Below are 21,951 nucleotides of genomic sequence, written 5' to 3'. Positions count from 1 at the left end.
CAGCTTTTGGTAGTCTCTGTGTGGACAGCTTTTGGTAGTCTCTGTGTGGACAGCTTTTGGTAGTCTCTGTGTGGACAGCTTCAGTTTCCCATAGTCTGACTACTGAAAGGCAAATTAGTTGCTTAAATCCTAAGGATGAGATGAGTTGATAATAGGAAGTTGTAATAACTGAACGGAAGGATGTGTGGGGAAGGCCGATGTGACCACTATGGATGGGTGGCCTTTCACACTGTTAGTAGTTCATGTCTTCTCTTTGGAAACGAATACCTAAATCCAAATACAAACATGTGTCTTTTCAGGAAGCAACAAAGCTTTGCCCTTATTAGCTCTTGAGTTTTTATTGTGAATGCAGGCAGGGAGAATAGAGAGAATCATGTTCACAGAGAATTTTGGGAGACAGTAACGGAACACTTCTTTATTTAAAAACGAGAACATGACAGGGACCGCTAGAAGCACATTTCACCTAGCTCAGAATTTTTCGACAGACTAGTTCTGTGATTTGCACGTTTATTCACAAGTGTGAACAGCACATAAATATTTAGCATCCAGCAAGGGAAAGAGGGACAGAAAGTGACTTTGAGCCACAAGGCTTTAGGAAACTCAGTCAAGCAAGAGACAGCTCAGTTTGCTTGTTCTCATTAAACATTTATATGAAATTCTGTGACTGTTTTTCTGAAGAGGACTAAGGCTGGTTCATCTCCCCCCCCCCCCATTTTCTGCCTCCTTTGGGGAAGCTGGCAACGGGGCTGAGGCAGTGAAGAGACTTTGGGTTCTACAGGCTGAAGTGTCTCTCAGGAAACCATTTTGAAGAGGTGTTGAGCTGTAGGCTTTACAAGGGTCTGTTCCAGAGTAGAGCAAATGGGTGGAAGGTGGCTATCAGAGTTTATCTTATAAATAAAGAGAATAAAAGGAATTCTTGTTTATCTTTGTTCTTAAGAGGCTACATGCTCCTAGGGTGACAGGAAGTGAGATGAAGCCAGTTCAGGGCAAGTCACTGGCCTGAAATGAGGTTAACTGAGGATATCTTTGCTCCTTCTGTTTCTGGGATCTGAACTGGATTTGCTTTGACGAAGAAAACCATTGAATTCAAATAGAAAAGCTACCGGATCGAATGCGAGATTGTGAAAGTAAATTTTGAGTTAATTTGAACAGTCCTAGCAAAGTAAAACAGAACTTTTCCTTTCCACAGCCAAGCTCCCTGAAGTTTTGGCAGAAGGTAACGAGTCAGTCAAAAAACAAAACAGACCCTAAAATTCCTAACATAGAGAAGATTCCTACTTGAAATGACACAGCACTCTTCACTCGGTGTCTACATGTAGCCTCTTGTGGCTGAGTAGTGGAGTTATCCCAGGAACTCTGAAAACCTCACCAGCAGAGACTAGCTTTTCACTGGTCCAGGCTGCACTGGTGTTTCAGCCTTTTGACTGACTCTCTCTCCCAGGTGGTTCTCATTACAGCCATGTTTGAAAGATGATAAAAAGAGGCTGAGGAGGGAGCACTGGCAATGGAAGGCAGAGTTACAGTTCTTTGCAGAGACCTATGAGGTCATCTGTGGCTGCTGACAGGAGAAATAGACTTCATATGCTTTCACAGAAAACAATATCCAAAGACTCAGTGGGCTGTGCTATATGGGATGGAGGCCTTTCATGTTTCGAATACTTTAGATGGTTGAGGCCCAGGGGAAAACAACACCCTAAATCCTGGGTTACCTGTTAACCATTAAGTCTCCTTGACTGCCCTAATTTGCAGGCTGCATTTCCAGATGAATGAATGCAGTGAATTACAGCTTTTATATCACAGGGAATGAACTGCAAAGTGGAGGCCTGTATGTGTAAAGCTTTGCCCAAGAGATACTTTTCTTTTCATTTTAAATATTCTGAATTATTAGTTTTCTTCTCCTTTAAGCTCAACTCTTATGTTGATGGTCTTTTTTCCCCCAACAAGTTTTTTATACTACTTTATACAAAATAGTTTTTAAAAAAAATTTTATACATGTATACAATACATTCAGTCACACCTGCTCCTCCAGGCTCCTCCGAATAAGTAGTAACAGTAGTTAAGGTGACATGATAATATGTGCTCATGCACATACATACATGTACATGTGTCTGTCTATATGCATTTTCATGTCTCTCCTTTTCTTTCCAGGCTGCATACTGTAACCGCAGTCAGGAAGTCTTCTGCTGTGCTGGAGATCCATCCAGAGGTATGAAGATGGACACAGCATCACTCATGGACACACTTATTCACATCCTTGCCTTTCCACTCTTCCTAACATTCAATCGTGGCCTCACTCTTGCCTTTATATTATATTTTTATATTTTGTATATTTCCCCTCTTTTTCTCGAATCCAGGGTTTGTTAGGATATTGCAAATGGAAACAAGGCTAGGACTTTCTGAATATTAGGAAGGACATCTTTGATATTCTCTTTTCCTTATGATAAACCTATCCTTATGCCAAACAGGATTTGCCTGAGATATTAAGAAAATGTTTACAAGTTTTATTTATTAGGTATTATTTTTACTTTTACCATCCTGACATCTTTTTTTTATCATTAACACATTGACATCATATCATTACCTCCTCCTCCTCTCGATCCTCCTCCCCCTCTTGCTCCTCCTCCTCCTCTTGCTTCTCCTCCTCCCGCTCCTCCTCTTCTTCCTCCTTCATTTCTTAGTGTAGGGTCAGGGATGCTGTGTCTGTGGTTTACTTAGGCAGCTGATCACTGGGATGGTGTAGGGCCATTTGGTAGGACTAGGTCTCAGGACTCTTCTCTTTTATGGTGGCTGAGTGTTGAGTTCTATGCTGGTAGTGATGGGAAGTAGTCCTCAATGGAAATCAGCTTTGTCTGAAACCCTTAAGTGTTTTTCTTGCGTCTCTGAATCTGAATAAAAAATGATCCTCATTGATGGCTGCTTTATTCATTTGGGTTTTTATTAGGTTCTGACTACTTGTATATAGTGGATGGGCTAGGGCATTACCAGTCACCATTACCCAGGGAAGGAATTTACATAAGTACTGCTTGTAAGTGCTGTTAATTTTCTTTGTGGTCTTGGTTCTTCTTGTTTTTGTTCATTTCATTTCAACAAGTACTTCTTGAAGCCTGAAGTTAAAGTGTGAAGTACAAGTGTGAATGAGAAGGCAGGATTTCAAAGACAGATTTGTGTCCCATAAAAGCTAAGGAGAAGAATAAGGCATGCAGGTACTAGGTCTAGATAAGCATTTGTTTCATCAATGTTCCTTTGATTTTTCTCTCCTATTGACTGAGGAACAGGCCCAAGCAGGTATTCTCCCTGCTTCTGCATCCCATCTCCCTCTGAGTCTCCCATGAACACAGCCTTGCTCAGCAACCTTGTTTCTGGTCTTCTGAGAACAGCTAGCAAGAAGAGGCAGAAGTGAGTGGCCTCTCCACTGTACTGGTGATCTATTTACTCATTGCAGTTGAAAGTTTGTAGAGAATCAGCCAGTTTCTCAAGGCTCAGCCTGTTGTGTATGACACCTTCAGTTCCTCCGGATTTATTTTCCTTGAGGGTTGCAATAGGGATGAAGAAGGGGTTCATGTACACTGTTGGCTTGAGCTAATTGTTAAGTAGATGCAATAAAACAAGCTGTTTGATGAAAGCAAAAAAAAAAAAATAAGTTAACAGCTCTGCCTGGGTCTTAGAGTTACTAAGTTAGGACTGAGGAAGGACATAATTGTCATGAGAAAGGAGAGGCAAGCTACTTCTGGACAGATGTGTAATTATAGAAATAAGGGAGGAACCTAGATGGGGGGAGCACAGGTTTAGAGCACAGGCTCACACTGCCTGGGTTTGCAACCCTAATTCAGTGCTTTTGGCAGGCTTGCAAAAAGGGAAGAGGAAACAATACCATCAAAAGGTAGTTGGAGGTGTAGTGAATAAGAAAGCACCATTCAGTACCCTACCAGTACCAACGTGTTAACTATTGCTCTTATGATTAAAGTAGGGGTGATGCTTAGCAGAAAAGTGGGCAGTAGTTGTTCTGCATAAACTGACCAGGAAGTTATGGTGTTTGTAATTTCTAGAACGACTAACAAATAGTCTGGTGGCATGGTGGAAGGTGGATTACTTGGTTGGGAGGGAGGGAGATAGTTGTACATTCTCACACTTATTGGGCTTTGGAAAGAAATGATAACTTATAAGACCTTGGATGAAGGAGTGGCCAGGGCCATGGGGATGAAAACAAAGCTTGAAAATGTCTTAAGAAAAAAGGAGCCCTTGGCAATTGGTTGCCCTGTGATAGAAGAGTTAAGAAGGGCTTTGGGAAATCTGCTTGGGACATAGTGCAGATAAAGAAGAGCTGATTTCAAAAGGATTAAGGATTAAGGCACAGGAGGTGTCTTGAGATGATCTTAGAGGAGGGTGAAGGGGGAGATGGGAGAGATGAGTCCACTCATGCCAGTGTAACGTTACCAGGGGACGTTAACAGTGACCTTTGCAGGAGTCCTTAAACATAGAGTGTACACTCTATTTTATTAACTAAACCGTGGACTTTAACACAGCTTTAAAAAACATGTATGAAAAAGGATTAACATGGTGACAAAGGAAAATAGAGTTTAAATATTAGGGAATTCGGGGGAAAATATTCTGGCATTGGTTTTCCCTACCAATTCAAAACACACAATTTAAATCCCGTGTGCTCGGCTTCCGTAAGTTTTTGTGATACCCTCTGAGCCAGAAGGATCTAGAATTATCATAATGATTGATAAAGGAAAGAGAGTCGATCCTTGGGGTAGAATGCAGTAAGAAACAGGAGTTATTGAGGCTTGGCTCCATAAACCCAGACTCTCAGTGGCTTCTCCCTGAGCTGGTGTTGCTTGCCCCAAAGCATCCAATGATTCAGGGAAACAAACAGTGTCTTACCAAACACTTCCCCAGTTCTCAATCCCAGATGCTATTTGTGCTGGTAGTGTGCATGCCTGTGTGTTAATAACATCTGAATCTTTGGACAGACTGCATATTCTGTTTGGGCTCTTGGTAACTGACTCAGTGCTTGTCACTTGAAGGACACTTGAAAGGTAAATGACTAGAATCAAATAGGTAGCTATCAGGTTTTGGAGAGACCAGGAAAAAGAGAGGTAGACTCTTAAATAGAAAATGTAAAATCCTAGAAAACTGGTTTATTCATTATAATAATAATAATAGTAATCATTATTATTATTTCTAAGTATCCAAAGTTGTTTCTGATTCACCTCATACCTGTCTTATATTAAAACTACAGGCGTGTGTTACCATATCCAGACAGTTCTTAATTTAAACTGCCTTCTTTCAATCGGCAACCATTTAAATGTAGCTTTTTCCATTAAAATAAAATGAACAGATGAGCTTATGAAAAGAGATTAAGAACTGAAATGTTCCATGAACTTGAAAATTTGATTTTCAAGAACCATGATAAGATCCAAAAACAACAACAACAAAAAAATAGATTATTTTTGGAGTAAGGCAGCAGGAATGTATTTTGGCGTAAAACTCTATTTGATCATTCACATGCAATTTTATTAAGAGTCAAGTATTAAACTTATTGTAACTCAGTTGGTAACGAAATACTTTATTTCATTTAATTTTTCCTTGAAGAAATAAAACATGCTCTTGCCTTTTATCATCTGTAGTGACTTGAACCAGACTCTGAAGAGACCTACTTCCTTTAAGTCAGGGCAAACAGGAGAAAAGACAAGGCGGAGGAACATGGCATAGGAAACATGTCAGCAGGCTAGAAGTGGCCATCTCTGGGTGATAGGTCCTATAGAGGAAGAGGCTAGTGAGGGGAGTGTTCATCAGCTTTGGATTCACAGTTCATTGTGGTGTGATGGAACCAGGCTTCATTGTCCAGAGGAGCAAAGTGATGACCCTTATTTATTTGCCCGTGCTTTTGATAGTGTTCTTCGTTGTTCATATTAATCGGGGTCAATCTTGTCTCTCTTTAGCCATTCCTTCCCTTTTCCCCATTGCTGGTTATCACTGTTTTACATTCAGGTCTACTTTGATTTTAACTTTCACACATGGGAGATTATTTAACTTATTTAAGTCATTGTCATATACCCCAAGTATAGCTAGTTTGTTGCATGTGACAGGATATTGATTTTCTTTCTTTTCTCTTTCTTTCTTTCTTTCTTTCTTTCTTTCTTTCTTTCTTTCTTTCTTTCTTTTTTCTTTTTTTTTTTTAAATTTATTAGGTATTTTCTTCATTTACATTTCCAATGCTATCCCAAAAGTCCCCCATACTCTCCCCCCCCACTCCCCTACCCACCCACTCCCACTTCTTGGCCCTGGTGTTCCCCTGTACTGAGGCATATAAAGTTTGTAAGACCAATGGGCCTCTCATATGCAGCTAGAGACACGAGCTCCGGGGGTTACTGATTAGTTCATAATGTTGTTGCACCTACAGGGTTGCAGACCCCTTTAGCTCGGTGGATACTTTCTCTAGCTCCTCCATTGGGGGCCCTGTGATCCATCCAATAGCTGACTGTGAGCATCCACTTCTGTGTTTGCTAGACCCCAACATTGATTTTCTCTGTGGAAAATAATATTTCGTGTGCACAACAGGCACCTTTCAGTACATTGTCCTTATCCATGTACCTGCCTACAGGTACCTTGCTCCATTGCTTCTGTACTGGGCTACTATAAACAGTTTGCATGCTTCTTGTGAAAAGCTAGCAAAAGGCAAGTGTTTCAGAAGCCAACGGGAATTCAGTAAGAAGACATCAGTTAGCATCAATAGCCTAACATCTCAAGTTACTAGTGTATTCTACCGAGAAAACTCTACATTACCACTGTGGCTACTATGCACTTGAACAGTTTGCTTTTTAAAGATTGTATAACTTTCAACATGCATATTCACAGGTCATAATAAGGTGTGGGATACATTCGGAAAATCATTCTACTGCACAGATTGGAATTAAAACAACCCATGTGTGTATCTAAATGACCTTTCTCAGTTACTTTAAATATCGGTTCCTTATCTCCAATCTCTAGTCATCATATCTCAAGTGCATTATGAGATTTGGAGTAGACAGATGTAGATCACATAAAATATAACTGAGAGAAAAATCACTCTATATTGTACAAGGACTTCATTGACTCTAGTTGATTTTGGTTTCAATGTTGGTGAACTCTACCTAGATAGATACCACATGTACTCATTTACCCCAGCTAGGAGGTGTTTGCAATACATAGTGACCTGAAAATATAAAAGAAGGGGGCTGTGTTTTCAATCTTTTAGGAGTTGAATGTGAGCATCAGAAAATACTGCCAACTCTCTGTACATCTATATATCATCTATATCTCTATGGCTGTATTACCTACATCTATGTCATGTAACAGATGATTACAACTGCAGTAGTTTTTTTTTTTTTTTAAGTGGGCCCCTCTGGATTCCATTAGAGTTTACTTGAGAAAGTGAAAGATAATGGGACACGTTTTCTGCTCAACAGAAGGGGAGAGAGCTGTGGAATGATTGTGAGGGCATCTGAAGCTCAACCCATATGTTGCCATCGACAATGATGAATATTATCTGGAAACTATAATATGTGGGTGTTCACATTTGAACTTTATGACTTAGTATTCTTCTCTAGGACATAACAAAAACGAGACTCGCCAGGTAATTAGGGACCTTGTAATTTACACATTTTTCTTGAAAACAGAGAAAAAGTATAGGAACTAGAGCATAGGATTTCAGAGCACAGCTTTGGACTTAGCCTTACCTGATACCAAACATATCAGATGAGTGGGTAGATGGCCTTAATTCTCCATCTCTTCAGTTGTCATAGCTAGTGAATAGGGACAGCCTTCTATCATCATGGCTTGTTTTAAATTCTTGCACAGCCTATAAGAATCTTAGGAACCTTTGGGATTCTTGAGAGGATAGAGTGAACAGAATGTTCAAGTGTTGTCCTTATTAGAAGAACTATTTCATTTGCACAGTATCTATATGGATATCTACATGGATAACATAAGTGAGAGGATGTCTGGACCTTATAGGTCTGGATGGTGCTCACTCTGTTTGATGAGATGAAAAGCAACAGGACTCTGTGGAAATAGACATCTGTAATTCTTCCACAGGGCATCACCAGTGTTAGGTCTTGGACCAGAAAAGGTGATTCCTGTATAAGCTGCATTTGGAGGTGCAGGAAATGAACCAGAGGAGTCCATTCCAGTTAGAGTCTCCAGCAAGGATAAAGGGGTTTGGCAGTCATGCCTGATAGATGAACCACAGTGTGCTTTGGTAACATTTTGCTGAGTTATCACAATTCCATACCATCCATGCACATGAGAGAGCCACAGTCACAAATGTTATTTGGCATTAAAGATAGTTCATAAATTCTCACTTATCTCTGCTTCCTATCTGGAGAGTATAGTTAAAGCAGAGAAGAAACTGACCCTGTGTTATATGCATGTCATCTTAGAACTCAGGAGGTAATGACAGGGGGATTGTGAATTTTATGCTAGGCCAGGCCTCATAGTGAACATAACGAACATATAGAAGCAACAATAAAATAAAACAGCAAAGATTGCTTTTGAAGGTCTATCCAGGAATCTTAATCTACTAGTATCTTTGATAATGTGATTTAAAATTTCCTCACCCAAAATGTCATCAGCACACTGTTTGGATATTTCCCAAGAGCTGATTAAAAATGTAGAAATAAGATGGCATGATTGACTTATTCAGAATCTATAACTTCGGAAAGTGACATGGGTAGCCAATGACATTGGTTAAGTCAATGATTCTGTTATGAACCACATGGTTTCCCCACTGTGTGTGGAAACAATCAAAGCTTATCTAAGCATCTCAGTGAAAAGACAGGTGTGTGGGACAGAGAGCTGCTGTTGTGAAAGTGTTGATGGATCCAGGGATGAATGTTCTATGAACAGAACACTTTCTTTAGTGTGTATCACTAGGACAAAGGGACAGCACAGCAGGAGGTGTCTCAGGACGACCTTTGTGGAGGGAAATCTTTGTGGAAGATTGTGGGAGAATCTGGTTATATCCTCATGGAGGCAGGGAAGCAGAGAGTGAATTGCATAGGTGAGCATTTTTCATATATAGTTGTTTATGGGGATTATCTACTGCTCTGAGCTTGATGGTTCAGAAGGGATTTTCCCCCTCTTTATCCAAGTTCTATTTCCCTATGAGTTTTCCACTTTGAAGGTGCCATTTGCTTCTAACGCCCTCCTGACCCACATACACACACTTCAAATGAACAAAATCTAACCTGTCAAAGGAAGAGTGAAGCACGTATCCATTTGGAAAAAAGATGAACCAGATTTTCCAGCAGATTGCTTAGAATTAGCTTCAGAGCTATGCATTTTGACATTCTATGCAGGTAGAGGCCTGGTTATATTTTTAGAGAAAGGTGCCCACTAGTCCATGGAAATATAGACTGTAACTCACTGCCTTAATGGCATTATTCTCTACTGCCAACCCTCTAAGATATTTCATCAACATGTGCATGGGAAAAGTATCTGTCTGATGTTCCATGAAAGGGCATTATATGTTTCCTGAAAAGTTGCTTTGATGCTGTGTCTGGGGGATCAGAAATACTTAAATAATTCTGAAGGTTAAGGCATTTCTTCTTTGCTGTCACAGGCAGGTGATAGGAGAGAGAAAGGAGGAACAACGGAGTCCACATTCAGCCGTTTCGTGCCTTCGTTCCATTTAGCGTTGAAGGGATTTCATTTAACACAGCACTTAGCTAACAGTTTATCAATCAATACAAGTAATTTTCAAGTAGTAGAAAGCCATTCTTATCAGTGAGGCTGTTGCTGCGTCTGGTGGTTCAGTGTCTCTCAGAGAATTTCAGCTGAACTTCTGTGCAGCAAAGTGCTTAACATTATTGGAGAAGCTATATATTCCCAGGTCCACTCTGCTGCCTTTACTTCTGATGGCAGACACAGGTAAGAATTATGGGAAATAAGGGCTAGTGAGCTCCAGGTGACAGCCGATGATATTGATTTCAGTGGGTACACATGGTCACTGTGCAGTCTCATTACTGATGGAACACAATTAAAGGTTTTATAAGAGGCTGAAACTCAGGATGCTCACCAAGTAGAAAATTTCTTCAAGGAAAATAATAACATCTACAAGCTTAGCACCTGCTGTGTTTTCATTTGTTGCAGAAGTCTGCAAACCACAGCCCTTGGGCAAAACCTAACTCACTGCTTATTTTCAGAAATTTCAAAATTGTATCGGCACACATCCATTCATCTCTAAATCCATCGATGCTTGTCCTTTTGAATAGTTGAGAGACTCTATGTTGCAAAAAGTTTTACACTCCCTAACCTTTATCTTAGGCTTTATAAAATACATAATTTTATACTTTGTAAAAATCTTTGCCCAAATCATCTTCATTGTCTTAAAAACTTGAGGAGACATTCTTTGCTCTTGATCAGAAAGCAAAGACAGAGAACTGATGTAGTCTGCCCACTGAAGAACTGGGCTTCCCCTCTCTCAGTCAGTCTGTGATATCCATACTCTGCTCTATGATTGACAGAGATTTATTCTGTATTGATATTTTCTTCTTTTCCCTTCACTTGCTTTAAAATATATATGTTTCCCCTAAGATACTTTTCTCTCCACACTTGAGTTCCAAATGCAATAGCAAATAAGAGCTGACTACCATTCCCTTTAAAATCCTGTACACCAAGCTTTTGGGATAAGGAATCGGTTGAACGGTGCTGCAGCCACAGCTAAGAATGGATTTGGGTAGATAGCATTTATTGAGTGCTTTTCTAGAGGAGGTGTGTACAAAGCCAAGTGTGCTTATTGTATTAAGAGGAGTCATGGTGTGGCAGAACAAACATGAAGAAGTAGATGGCCACCTTGCATCAGAGGACATGCTATGATTGACATTACCAAGATGTCTTTAAGAGTATAAAGGCACTGGTTGTTCTGAACCAATGGTGTGGGAAGGGGATGGGACCCAGGGATGATCTTGGAATAGGAAGTCTCAGGTAAGAGTTGTTCATTAATAGTCTTTGGGAGAGTAGTAAAATGTTTTGTGAGGATGTGCATGCCACTTATTCTCGAACAGAGTTTCCCCAGGTACTGCCTAGTTTGGTAGGATCAGTTGATGAAGGTCTTTGAACACCATGCCACTGAGGCCAAATGCTTCCCTTGTTTCTATTTCATGTGGGAAAGCATGCGTTTTTAGTGTATGTAAGTTATTTTTACATTTCCATTTTAGATGACAGACATACTGGGTCTTTGTTCTGTCCCAAATAAAACCCAATATCAGAATTTCCCATAATACTTATTTAACATGTGACTTGCCTGAACTCATTCCACACTCTGTGGACTGGTGTCTTTGTGTCTATATTCAAGAGAATGTCCCAGCTAATTTTCTTCCATTCTATGATTTAAAAACATTGATGCCAGGTAAGGACTGACAAAGGCCCCAAGCATTGTGCCTGGCATGTAGAGGGAGGATCACTGAAAATTAGAACTGTTTTGGAAATAAAAAGTAACTTTATTTAAGTTGGGTTGAAGCCTAGGCATCAAAATGAATATCATGTGTTATTTAAAAACTCCAGGCTTCAGTTATTGACACAAAGCAGCATTTCGTCCCTTCTCAATCAGAAAGTTGCCTATTTCAATTCATGGACTTGTCTAGGAGCTTCCCTTCTGTTCACCCTGAAGTGAAACATGCCAGTCAGTTTGGAAACAAATGCCCAGTTCATTTCCCCAGGATTCAAAGCTATGCCCAGAACAGTAGGCTGCAATGTGTATTTATACATACTTATTGTCAAGAGTCTGATACACAAGATGACCTGCTTTCAAAATCAATGTAGCAAATGTGACATGGAATCTGGCACAGGACAATTCAGTTTAATTAAGAAATCTGTTCTTTGGGCAGGTTGTATATTAGAGAGACACTAGGAAGACCTGTTTAGGAATCACCATCATAAAGATGATTGCTCCCCCAAATCCCAGAAAGTGTTATTTGGCTTTTTTTTCTTCCAAAATAATCGCTTCATATGTTTGTTGATCAAATGAAATTCTTAGATTTCACAGTGTCACAACTTCACTGTCATTAAAAGTGGGACAAGAGGTCCCCCATATGTGCTTAAAGGACAAGCATAAGGGCACAGCTTTCTTTGACTGTTCCATACTCATAAGAGAATAACATAGAGCTTGTTCTAACTCCATCTGTGTCTTAAGCAATAGGCATATTGGAATGAACGTTGCTAAAGAATTTATCAAACGTAGGTTCCACCCCAGGCTAGTTTAATCACCTTGGTCCATCACCAACTGGTTTGTATCATTGAGTAAGAAGATGTGTGTCAAATCCTCAAGGTTCCTCTTTTCTAACAAGAAAGGCTAAGTTGGGGAATGGAGAAAGTTGGCTCTCAAGGAGGAAGTGTGGCTTCTTCAGAATATTAAAGAATAAATTAAACTTCTACCATAGGCAGACGGACAGAAACTTGTCCCAGAGGGGCCTGACCAGTATCTGGAGAACTCATTGTGCTTAATAGATTCATGAGCATGTAGAACATCAGATGGTTCAGGTGACCACAGAGGAGGTATAGGACAAATTTGTAGTCTACTCTACAAAGGATGGATTTCATTCCTGTCAAAAGAAAAGGAGCTTGAAGTCTAACTGAGGTCACTAGAAGGGTCAGAAAGGGAGTTGGGTGAAGGCATGCAAGACTAACTAGGCAACGGGAGAGTTATGAGAGATGCTGTCCTTGAGAAGTCGAACCCCCCACACAGTCTGTATCCATTTGGCATCTATATGGAGCATTTACAGTTGCATTTACCTTTTGCTTTTCTCTGAAGTCAAAATTTTGCTTCCACAAAATGGCAAATGCCATTGAAAATGGCACAACTTAAAATATTTACACGGTGTCTATTATATGCTGAGAAAGTTGCTTACAAAAGTTAGTTTTCTGATTTCTAACCTGTATCCTTTTTCTCCTGGTTGAAGAAAGAAAGTAATGAGCAATATAAAACAGTGGCATTGCCTAGCAGCATTAAAACCCATTATTTTATTTTAAAACAGCAGCAGTGTGACCGAGTGCTAGATGCCCACCCTTCTAGGGCTAGCAATGAACACCCACACTTAGTGAATAAGGACCCACATTTTTGCCAACCTAGTTTTGCAAAAGCTCAGTTGGAAAGCCCGATTAAGGGTGTCAGGCTGTGTATCCATCTGCAGTAGCTTCAGGCCATATCTGGAATATGACTTGTTTTTATCATGTAGACATGGGTGTAAATCGGTGAAAATGTATTTTTGTGACTGTAAGTGCAGTGTGGATTCATGCAGGTAGAAGTGTTACTTCTGAAAGCTGAATTACTTCTTTTTAAGACCCCTGATGCACCCACATAAGTCTTTGGAGAAATTGCAATTAGAGCATGTCAACCTGAATTTGAATTCATGTATTGTGGGATTGGAGAGCCATTATCTCTGTGACTTAATACAACAGGTTTTTGTTTGTTTGTTTGTTTGTTTGTTTGTTTTTGTTGTTGTTGAGTAAACTAGAACAAAAGTGTCTTCCCTAATTTTAGAGGTAACTCTTGGTGAAGAAGAAAGAAAGGCATTTTATTATGCCTGGCTGGGGATGAGAGGGAACAGGGATTTTAGAGGCAGTGTGCCATGTAAATCTTGTTTGGATTATAAGCACAGACTAGATGAATGGGAACGGCTCTCTGGGAGACTGTGAAATTGGCAAGTTGGGAAATCACCAATGCAGGAACACAAACCTTGGTGGCAAGCAGGTCAGCGAATGCACTGAAGTGAGTTTAAACTGTATGATACATGATTCACATATTCATGTATGTTAATTGTTCATATGATTTGGAACAAAAGAACAGTTAGGGAGAATCTGTTCAAAAGACCAAAAGTGATCTCTTCTTGCTGATTTCACTTTCAGTAGCAAAGATAATTCTTATAAAGAATTAGCACCTTGGCAAGGGAAATGGATTCCCGTTCAGTTGAAAGTGCCTTAGGATTCCCTGGCAGATAGGAACCTGGACCTCCCCAAAGATTGCTGCAGTTAGAATGAAGACTAGACACAGGCCTTCAGTTAAGTTTACTATTGCCCAGGCACTGATTACATTGGTAGTCCTGTCAGACTTTCCTTGGCTTTGACTATAGTACTGTATTTGACAAGCAGGCAAGAGAGAAGACTTAAGTTGAAGATGCCACTTATAATATAAAGCACTTTCACAGAAAGGTTCAGATCACGACTAGTGATGCTTTCCGCCCTCCACATACCCTCTATAGACTATGTTGTCAGCATGGGTAACCTCTTTTGGTTTTAAACCAGGAGAAGGGTTCACCCCCCAGTTCACTAAAGAAGCAAGTCATTTATCTTTGCTTGACTAACAATTCCAGGAAAGAACAGGAACGAGCAGGAATTCTAGGGCAGTAGCCATTTCTCTTAGATTTGTTGTATATATTAAAAGTCTGTGGCTGGTGGGATGGCTCAGAGGCTAATGCCTACAACCAAGCCTGCTCAGCTGAGTTTGATTCTCAGGGTCCATCCTGTGGAAGGAGAGAACTGACTCAGGCATATTTTCCTCTGCCCTCTACTTGTATGCCATGAGATATATCTGCCACCCCCACTCCATCTCAAGCATACAAACTAAATAAATAAAATGTAATACACTAAAGAAAGTTACAGTCTATCTGTATGTACACATACTCTTTTCTGGTTTATTTAATGTGTTTTCTAAGATGTTCATGGAGTTTAAAAAACCTGCATAAAAGAGGAGGAATAGTGTAAATAGTGTAATGAGCTATTTTGTGTTAATTATGCAGCTTGTAAGTGCACACAGCCTTTCTACTTTCATGAGTCTGCCTAGAGGACAAGTAAAAACAGGAATTTCTCAGGAAGGAAAAAGATCAAAGCATCTTGAAATTCAGTGAATTCAAAACAAAACTAGATGCACCCAGCCCTTTCTTCACTGTTTCATCTCTTCATAAGTTAAAAATGTTTCCAAATTAAATTTCTTGGTGTTTCCAGGTGGGGAGCACATTGCCACAGCATGCATGATAGCTCACAGGAGTTGGTTCTTTACTTCTTTCACACAGGTCTCTGGGATTGAACTTAGGTTGTCAGACATTGTCAGATGCCTTCACCTGCTGAATCCCTTTGCTGGCCCTCTTCTTCATATTTTTAGGAGCTTAACATCATAGTTTTCAAAAGATATGATTGGTGAGAGCAATATTTCTCAAAGCATGACCTTGTAATCCAGTTCTGCAAAGCTTCTGCAGGAAGAAAGAGTTTTAATCTTTCAACATATCATGCAAAGAGTAGATAACATGCTTCCAGTTTGAAGAGTTGGCCTGTGTACTAATGGTTCTGAGCACATTGATGATCTCCACACAGGACTTTATCAATTTCTAAACTTAATTGATTCTGGATATTCTTATTGCTTGGAGGATCTATTCTTGCCATACTGAAGACATTAGAAGAGATAATATTTATAACTCTGAGCAGGCAGCCACTATGTGCTGGATTCAATGTTAAAGCCCGTTTTACTACTGAGTTCCTACATTTAGTTCTTACTTATGGTAGTAAAATTCATTGGCATTTACTTATGAACATATCACCCCATTTCAGAAGAGGAAATGGAAACTCAGAAAATGCTTCTGTAGCATGTGAACATGTGCAGGGCTTTTGGAGGGCTGTGTGGCACCTGCTGAACTTGAGTTCTCAACTATCACACTGCATGTGACAGGGAGTTAACAGCAGCTGATGACCCGAGGGACCTCTGGAGGTTCTGACATACTTCATGTTTCTTGTACTGACAAGGTACAACAAAAAACATTAGGCTAGAGCCACTAGGGTTTCATTTAACAGTAATGTTTCCCATTTCTATCATACTGTGTGCTCTTGTTAAAGCTCCTTGTTTTAAGTCAGCTTTCCAATGCCTTGTGAAAAGGGGAGGAAGGACAGGCTTTCTTGTTCAGCAGCTAAAGCAGAGAATGTGTATGCCTTACCCAAGGTCACAAGTACAGAGTGGGACTGAAATTAGAACCTGTTATGTCTGGGAAAAGTTTCTTTTGGATGTATAGTGAGTACTCTGTTCATAAGTAGAATGGTCCCAGAAACCTATGAAGTTCTAGCTGATATGATGGGAAAGGCTAAGGGATAGGGTGAGGTAAATGTTCTACTGGGAATACTTTTCCCAGAATCTCTTAGAAGCAGGAGTGTATACTTTTGTTAGCATTTAAGGAAATCTGTAGATAACCTGTCTATGCAGAATCTACCAGTGGCTAATTAATGGAATTATCCATGAAGTAATTTGGAAAGGACAGAATAAAATTATGAAGACATGTGTCACCCTTATTACTCCCTCCTCAATGCCACTAGACAGCATCTTAGTTATATTATTTGATGAGTACAAACCTATGCAAAAACTTAGAAGTATACAAGTCTGCTCAATGCCTCATGGGAAGTAGGACAGTTGTAGAATAGCTACAAAGAACGAAGGAACAACAAAACAGAGCTTTTGCAACAAAACAAACTAAAACCCAAACCAAAAATATTCAAAACTCTCTAATTCACTGGGATTTTATTATGGCTGAACCATACCTGCATGGAGATAGGGACCACTTGGTGGCAAGGTGGTTGCTAAGAATGAATCTTAGCAGTTCATTCAAGTAGGTCAAGGTGAGTAAGTGGGATTGTTTCTCCCCACCTGCTAGCATTTCCAAAGGTAGTTCAGTAAGCTTTAGAGTTCCACTCATCTGGGCCATAAAATTATATAATAAGCAATCATTTATTGCAGGTGATTAAAAGGGAATGTCTCTAGGTAGGTTAGAAGAGGAAACGTACAGACTGAAGCTTCTTGATCCAATTATATTATATTATATCTACTCTCATGATTATGAGAGGCATGAACATATAGCTTTTTCATTAAAAGATGCTACAAACAAAATATAGTAGATAGCACCAGTTCCCCTGAATGTTTTCCTGGGGTGAGGGCTTGCTGTTCATCTTGTACAGTGAATCCTTGAGAGACTTTCTCAGTCTCTTTGAGCCTTGCTGTGCTCATCGGAAAATTGGGATATAACCCTTAAATTACTTTTTTTGGTGATTAAATGACATAACACATGGAGATGCTGAGTCCTCCATGTAATTATAAATGGGGCCAGTGAAGCCAGAACAGAGGAATAGTCCCAGTTACCTTCTAAGACTTAGTGAACAGCACAGTAAGGCAGCAATGGAACTGGAGATAACACCACGAGTCCAGGCTTTCTCTCTTCCAGAACACTTCAGAATTAAATTGTGTGTTTTATAAACTGTTCCTCAAATGTCTATCATCACACAATATTATTATTGAGGAAAAAATGGAACCTATATTCCTCAATACTATTATTGAGAGGAAAGGGGTATATGGGGGAACCACCATTCACACAAATACTACACTAATACACACACCACTCTCACATATGGCTATTCCTCACACACAAATACATTTTAAAAAAGAGGAAGAGGGAATACACCCCCTTCTTCCCCAAACAAAGGGGAATGCATGAATGGAAGTCTGGGGACACACGAGGACAGGGTGTGTAAGGGTACAGCTTATAGTTTGTTGGAGAGATAGGCAGACTAAAAAATAAAAGATGAAGTGTTTGGCGCTGTGAGGTCCAGAGGGGCAGGTGGGGGTTGGTCCTTGTATTAAATATTTAATCTCAATTTTGATCACTCAGTTTTCAGTTAAAAGACATATAACCTTTATGTTTGTAATCCCAGATAAAAGATATTTAAATTTTATATTTATAAGAAGCATTTAATGTACTAGAGCTGGGCAGATATCTACCCTCTAAGCTATCATGTCTCTTTCCCTGCCAATAACCCTGAATTATAACTTGCCATGTTCCACCTGGGCTGCTCTTAACTCTAATTGGCCAGTCCTCATGGCCATGTTTCATAACTCACCTACACCATGGTGTTTTCTCCTTCCTTCTTCTCCTTCTCTCTCTCTTGGGGTCTCTTGCCTCAGACCCCAATCCCGGGAAGAAAAACTCAACCTATCTCTCTTCTATAGGCTATAGGTTGTAGGCATCTTTATTCTCCAATCAGGGATAACTTAGGGAGCAAGGTTACATAGCCTCACTTGGGTCTATGTGAGAAGCTCCTTGCCCCTGGGGTCAACCAGGGCTAATATTTAGCATTACAATACATAGTAACAGACCAAACCTCAATATTCCCAGATCTGAAGAGGAGCTCTGTAGTTCTTTGTCCCATAATTTTCAGGTGTTATCATCATACTATTCTGGATAGACTTGAGGTTTGAGAATTACTAAATGTCCAAATACAGCACTACTACTAACTTATTCCAGAGTAAGTTTTATGAAGATTCCCATTATTTTGAGTGACAGATGGAATTCTTGTTGGAGAACTATTTCTTCTATGTTAAAGGTTGTTACAATGTCAAAAGGAGAGAAAATACAGATTTATGTGATTTCACTCTAAAGAGGCTAAGAATATAAAAGAAAGAAAAAGAGGCTAAGAAAAATATCAGGGAGAATTTTAAACATTTTGATAGTAATATTAAACTTATTGTAATTTATTGGCACAAATACAACAATACAATGAATGTAGAAAAGTAAAAAGAATCTGTCACTCCCCACCACTATTACCTTGGTATGAGTAGAACTATATTCATCCTTCATACAATATCTTATCTCACATACCAGAAAAACACTTTAAAGAGGCAAAACATCAGATGAAACCAGGGAATCCCCAAAATGTTTCAGATGTTTCATCATTAGGAACAACTAAAATCGGGTTGAATCGGGATAAAAGAGCCCAGATTGAAGACTTAGAGGTAGAATCTAGAGGAGGTCACCTGAAGGTATTGAGAAGAGCATATTTGTAAGATATTTCTAGAACAATCATATTTACAGGCTCCTGGATGCCAGATAATCAAATCTCTCTCCGGTTGCAATCCTCATTTCCCTAATCAAGCTCGACAGAGATGGCATGTCAATTATTGATTATCACATAACATTAGCTCTTATCAACAGAGTATATTTATTAGGTATCTTTGTTGGGGACAGTAAGGAAATCAAGGGAAAGAAGTGTGGTCTACTGTCAGAACATAGAAAGAGAGAGTCAAGGATGTGTGGTTAGATAAACAGCAACAGAAGACATGGAGTGAATTGAGAATATTGTATGCTTGCTGTGTATGGTCTTCTCTCTGTGGAAGGATAATGGAGGGGTATCTGGAAAAGCTGGGTCTGAAGAGGCAATCTTGCCTCAGATATGTTTCTGCTTCTGCTTGGTGAGTGAAACACAGCGAAGGGCTAGGCTAGAGTATCTAAGATTAAATCCACTGGAGGAAATTATTTGTTTTCAATCTTTTTAGGAGTGGCGTTTTTTTCACATGAAGTGCACTGTCTAAATTGTGAAAGGATAAGTAAATTCTATCATAAATGTACAATTTGTGTTTCTATTTCATTGGAGAATTGAAGGAAAAATCTATCTCTCTATCATCTTTATTCATCCATATACTTATCATCCATTAATCTACTTAAGTAATGCATATATATGCGTATATATATGTATCTATACATATATATCTTTGCACATATATATATATGTACTTAATCCATCTCTCATCTAAAATACTTTTTAAAGATATATGGTAATAATTGCACTATATTTGAAGTTTTCTGAATAATTGACTGTATTCTTGTGGTCACTGGTTTTATTTCAAAATCAGTAGAATGCCTTTACTCATTTTCTAGAAAGGCATTTAACCATAGTTCATTCTAGTTTTAAGTTCATCTGAGTTCAGACTCTATCCTTGAAGCTCCTTCTTTTGAATTGGGCTTCATCTGTAGTATTTTCCTGGAGTGTCCTAAGGTAAGCATTAAACATTTCTGCTCCAGTGATCATTGTTGAAATGTGGGCAAGTCCATACAGATCCAAGTCTGGCTTCGGAGAGTGTGGGTCAGGGGTTGTAGACTATCTACAGCGTTCTGAGTCTGTGACTAGTAATGGGAAGCTGGTGAAGACAGCCTGACATTAGCAGACGTGCACCTCAAAAATGTTGTTGTTCTCTCAAACAGAGCAGTTCCAGATTTACTAGTGCCCATGTTATGGATGGAGAGAGTCACAGTAATGATGGTGACTGTGGCAAGAAATAAGCATCTGTGTTCTGAGGCCGAGAAACCCCGCACCTGTCCATCAGGGCTTCAGACATAAGTGGCCAGCTTCAATATACTCTTTGAAATGCTGAAAATAAAGCTGTAGTGTATTATTTGCATTTGTTTTTAAGTTTGAGAAAATATATGGTCAGCGTTGACTGCAGTGTTGATATTGAAGTTTAATCATGAATACATAGCATGTGAAGAGTCCACTCTTTAGGCTTTCTAAGATGATTAATGTGTTCTAAGGAGAAAGCACATCCTAAGCTTGGGAGGTGCATCATCCCTTAAGCTTCCTATTCATCGTGATAGTAATGGAGCTTATTGATGCATTCATGACTGTGAACATGCCTTTGAAACTGTCAACCACTTCTTGTACATGGTGAGAATTTTGAACATTTATCTGGGAAGCTTCTAACAGCATACTCTGTCAAGTCAACTTGTACATAGTATTTGTAAGTACTCTCTATGAGAACATTCAGAAGATGTTTTAGTGTTTGACTCATTCACTTTGTCCCAGTTGTGTGTCGCACTGAAGAACAGTTTGTTGACTGTACTAGCAAAGAATGCATTAGTACTTTTCATCTCTGTCCATCTCTCTTGGCACACTGAAATAGTTTTCTTTTGAAGTCATAGCTGCTGTTCAAGTCCTTTTTTTTTAAAAATAAAGAAAATATATTGCACCAACATTTTGAGCCATATTTTGTTTTATTGGAATTGCTTATTTTATGTCTCAAGAATCAATAACATTGTGAAGCTCTAACAGGACTAAAATGAAGGAACTTACATTAAGAGAATCAGCCAAATTGCACTGATTGTTTTTTTCCATTTGTCCATAATGGTGATTGATATTAAAACCACAGAGCTTAGGGAAAAAAATGCCCATTGATTAGAAATATTTCTTTTTTCTAATTTAACTTAGAACTAATTTAACTAATTTAACTTTTTTAAGTTAAAACTAATTTAACTTTTTTCTTTTTTAACTTATTCTTTTTTCTCCTTTATTGAAAATAGCTTTTTTCTCTTATAACATATACTAAGATAAAATCAAAATAGAATGAGACAAACAGGAGGAAAAGAGCCAAAGAAAGAGAGATGCAGAGACCCATTTGCTCACACAGTTCCACAAGGAAACTAAACTGGAAGAACCTGGAGGGTTCAAAGAGAGAAAAAAATATAAATAAATATATAAATAAAATAAAAATAAGATAAAATTAAACAACAAAAGAAAACAAAACAAAATTCAACCAACCAACCAAAACCCATAAAACTATGAGATGGTTATGAGACAGGAACCTTGGATTATTCTGTTGAGTTAGATTCTGTTGGCTGTCTAGATGACCCACACAAGGATCAAGCTTCTTTGATTCTTGTATGAACTATTGATGAAAAAGCACCCGGGTGACTCAATCACCACTCAACAGCAGTAGCAGGGAACCAAACTGTCCTCAGATGAACCTTTGTGAGGGACACTTCATATTCAAATTGTGACATTGTAAGACCCCCAAAGCTGGGCCTCTGCTCAAGTCCTGGGATGAGCTGGCCAGCACCCCAGTGACCTGAGAGAAAACCACACCTGATGCAAACTGCAAGAGGTTTTATTATCAGCTAGCTGAGGACGAAGTCCCTCCACTGTGCAGGGAAAGGGAGTTCGACCCCAAGCGGTGACAGTAGGGGGCTTTTAACAGCTAGCTGAGGAATTGGGATGAGTTGGAGGGAGTTGGGAGGAGTTGGGAGGAGAGTTGGATACAGCTCCTTTCTGGTGAGGGGGGGAGTGAGCTGCAGCCTCCTCTCCGGTGTTTATCTCCATGTCCTTGTAGGTCTTCCT

The 21,951-nt window shown here is 39.3% G+C and overlaps 1 protein-coding gene across 1 annotated transcript in view; it reads left to right on the top strand.

The window, feature by feature from the left end:
- Opn5 (opsin 5) overlaps positions 1–20,808 on the top strand; it is a 52,688-nt gene extending 31,880 nt beyond the window's left edge. The window contains exons 6-7 of the mRNA XM_021150004.1: positions 2,149–2,206; positions 20,046–20,808. Coding sequence (XP_021005663.1) covers positions 2,149–2,206; positions 20,046–20,123 — 136 coding nt within the window. The 3' untranslated portion in view covers positions 20,124–20,808. The remainder of the gene's footprint in view (positions 1–2,148; positions 2,207–20,045) is intronic.
- Positions 20,809–21,951: the final 1,143 nt, after the last annotated feature.

This window comes from Mus caroli, chromosome 17, assembly GCF_900094665.2.
Source record: "Mus caroli chromosome 17, CAROLI_EIJ_v1.1, whole genome shotgun sequence".
NCBI lineage: Eukaryota > Metazoa > Chordata > Mammalia > Rodentia > Muridae > Mus > Mus caroli.
The sequence above is the reverse complement of the archived record's forward strand: the minus strand, read 5'-3'. Positions and strand labels throughout refer to the sequence as shown.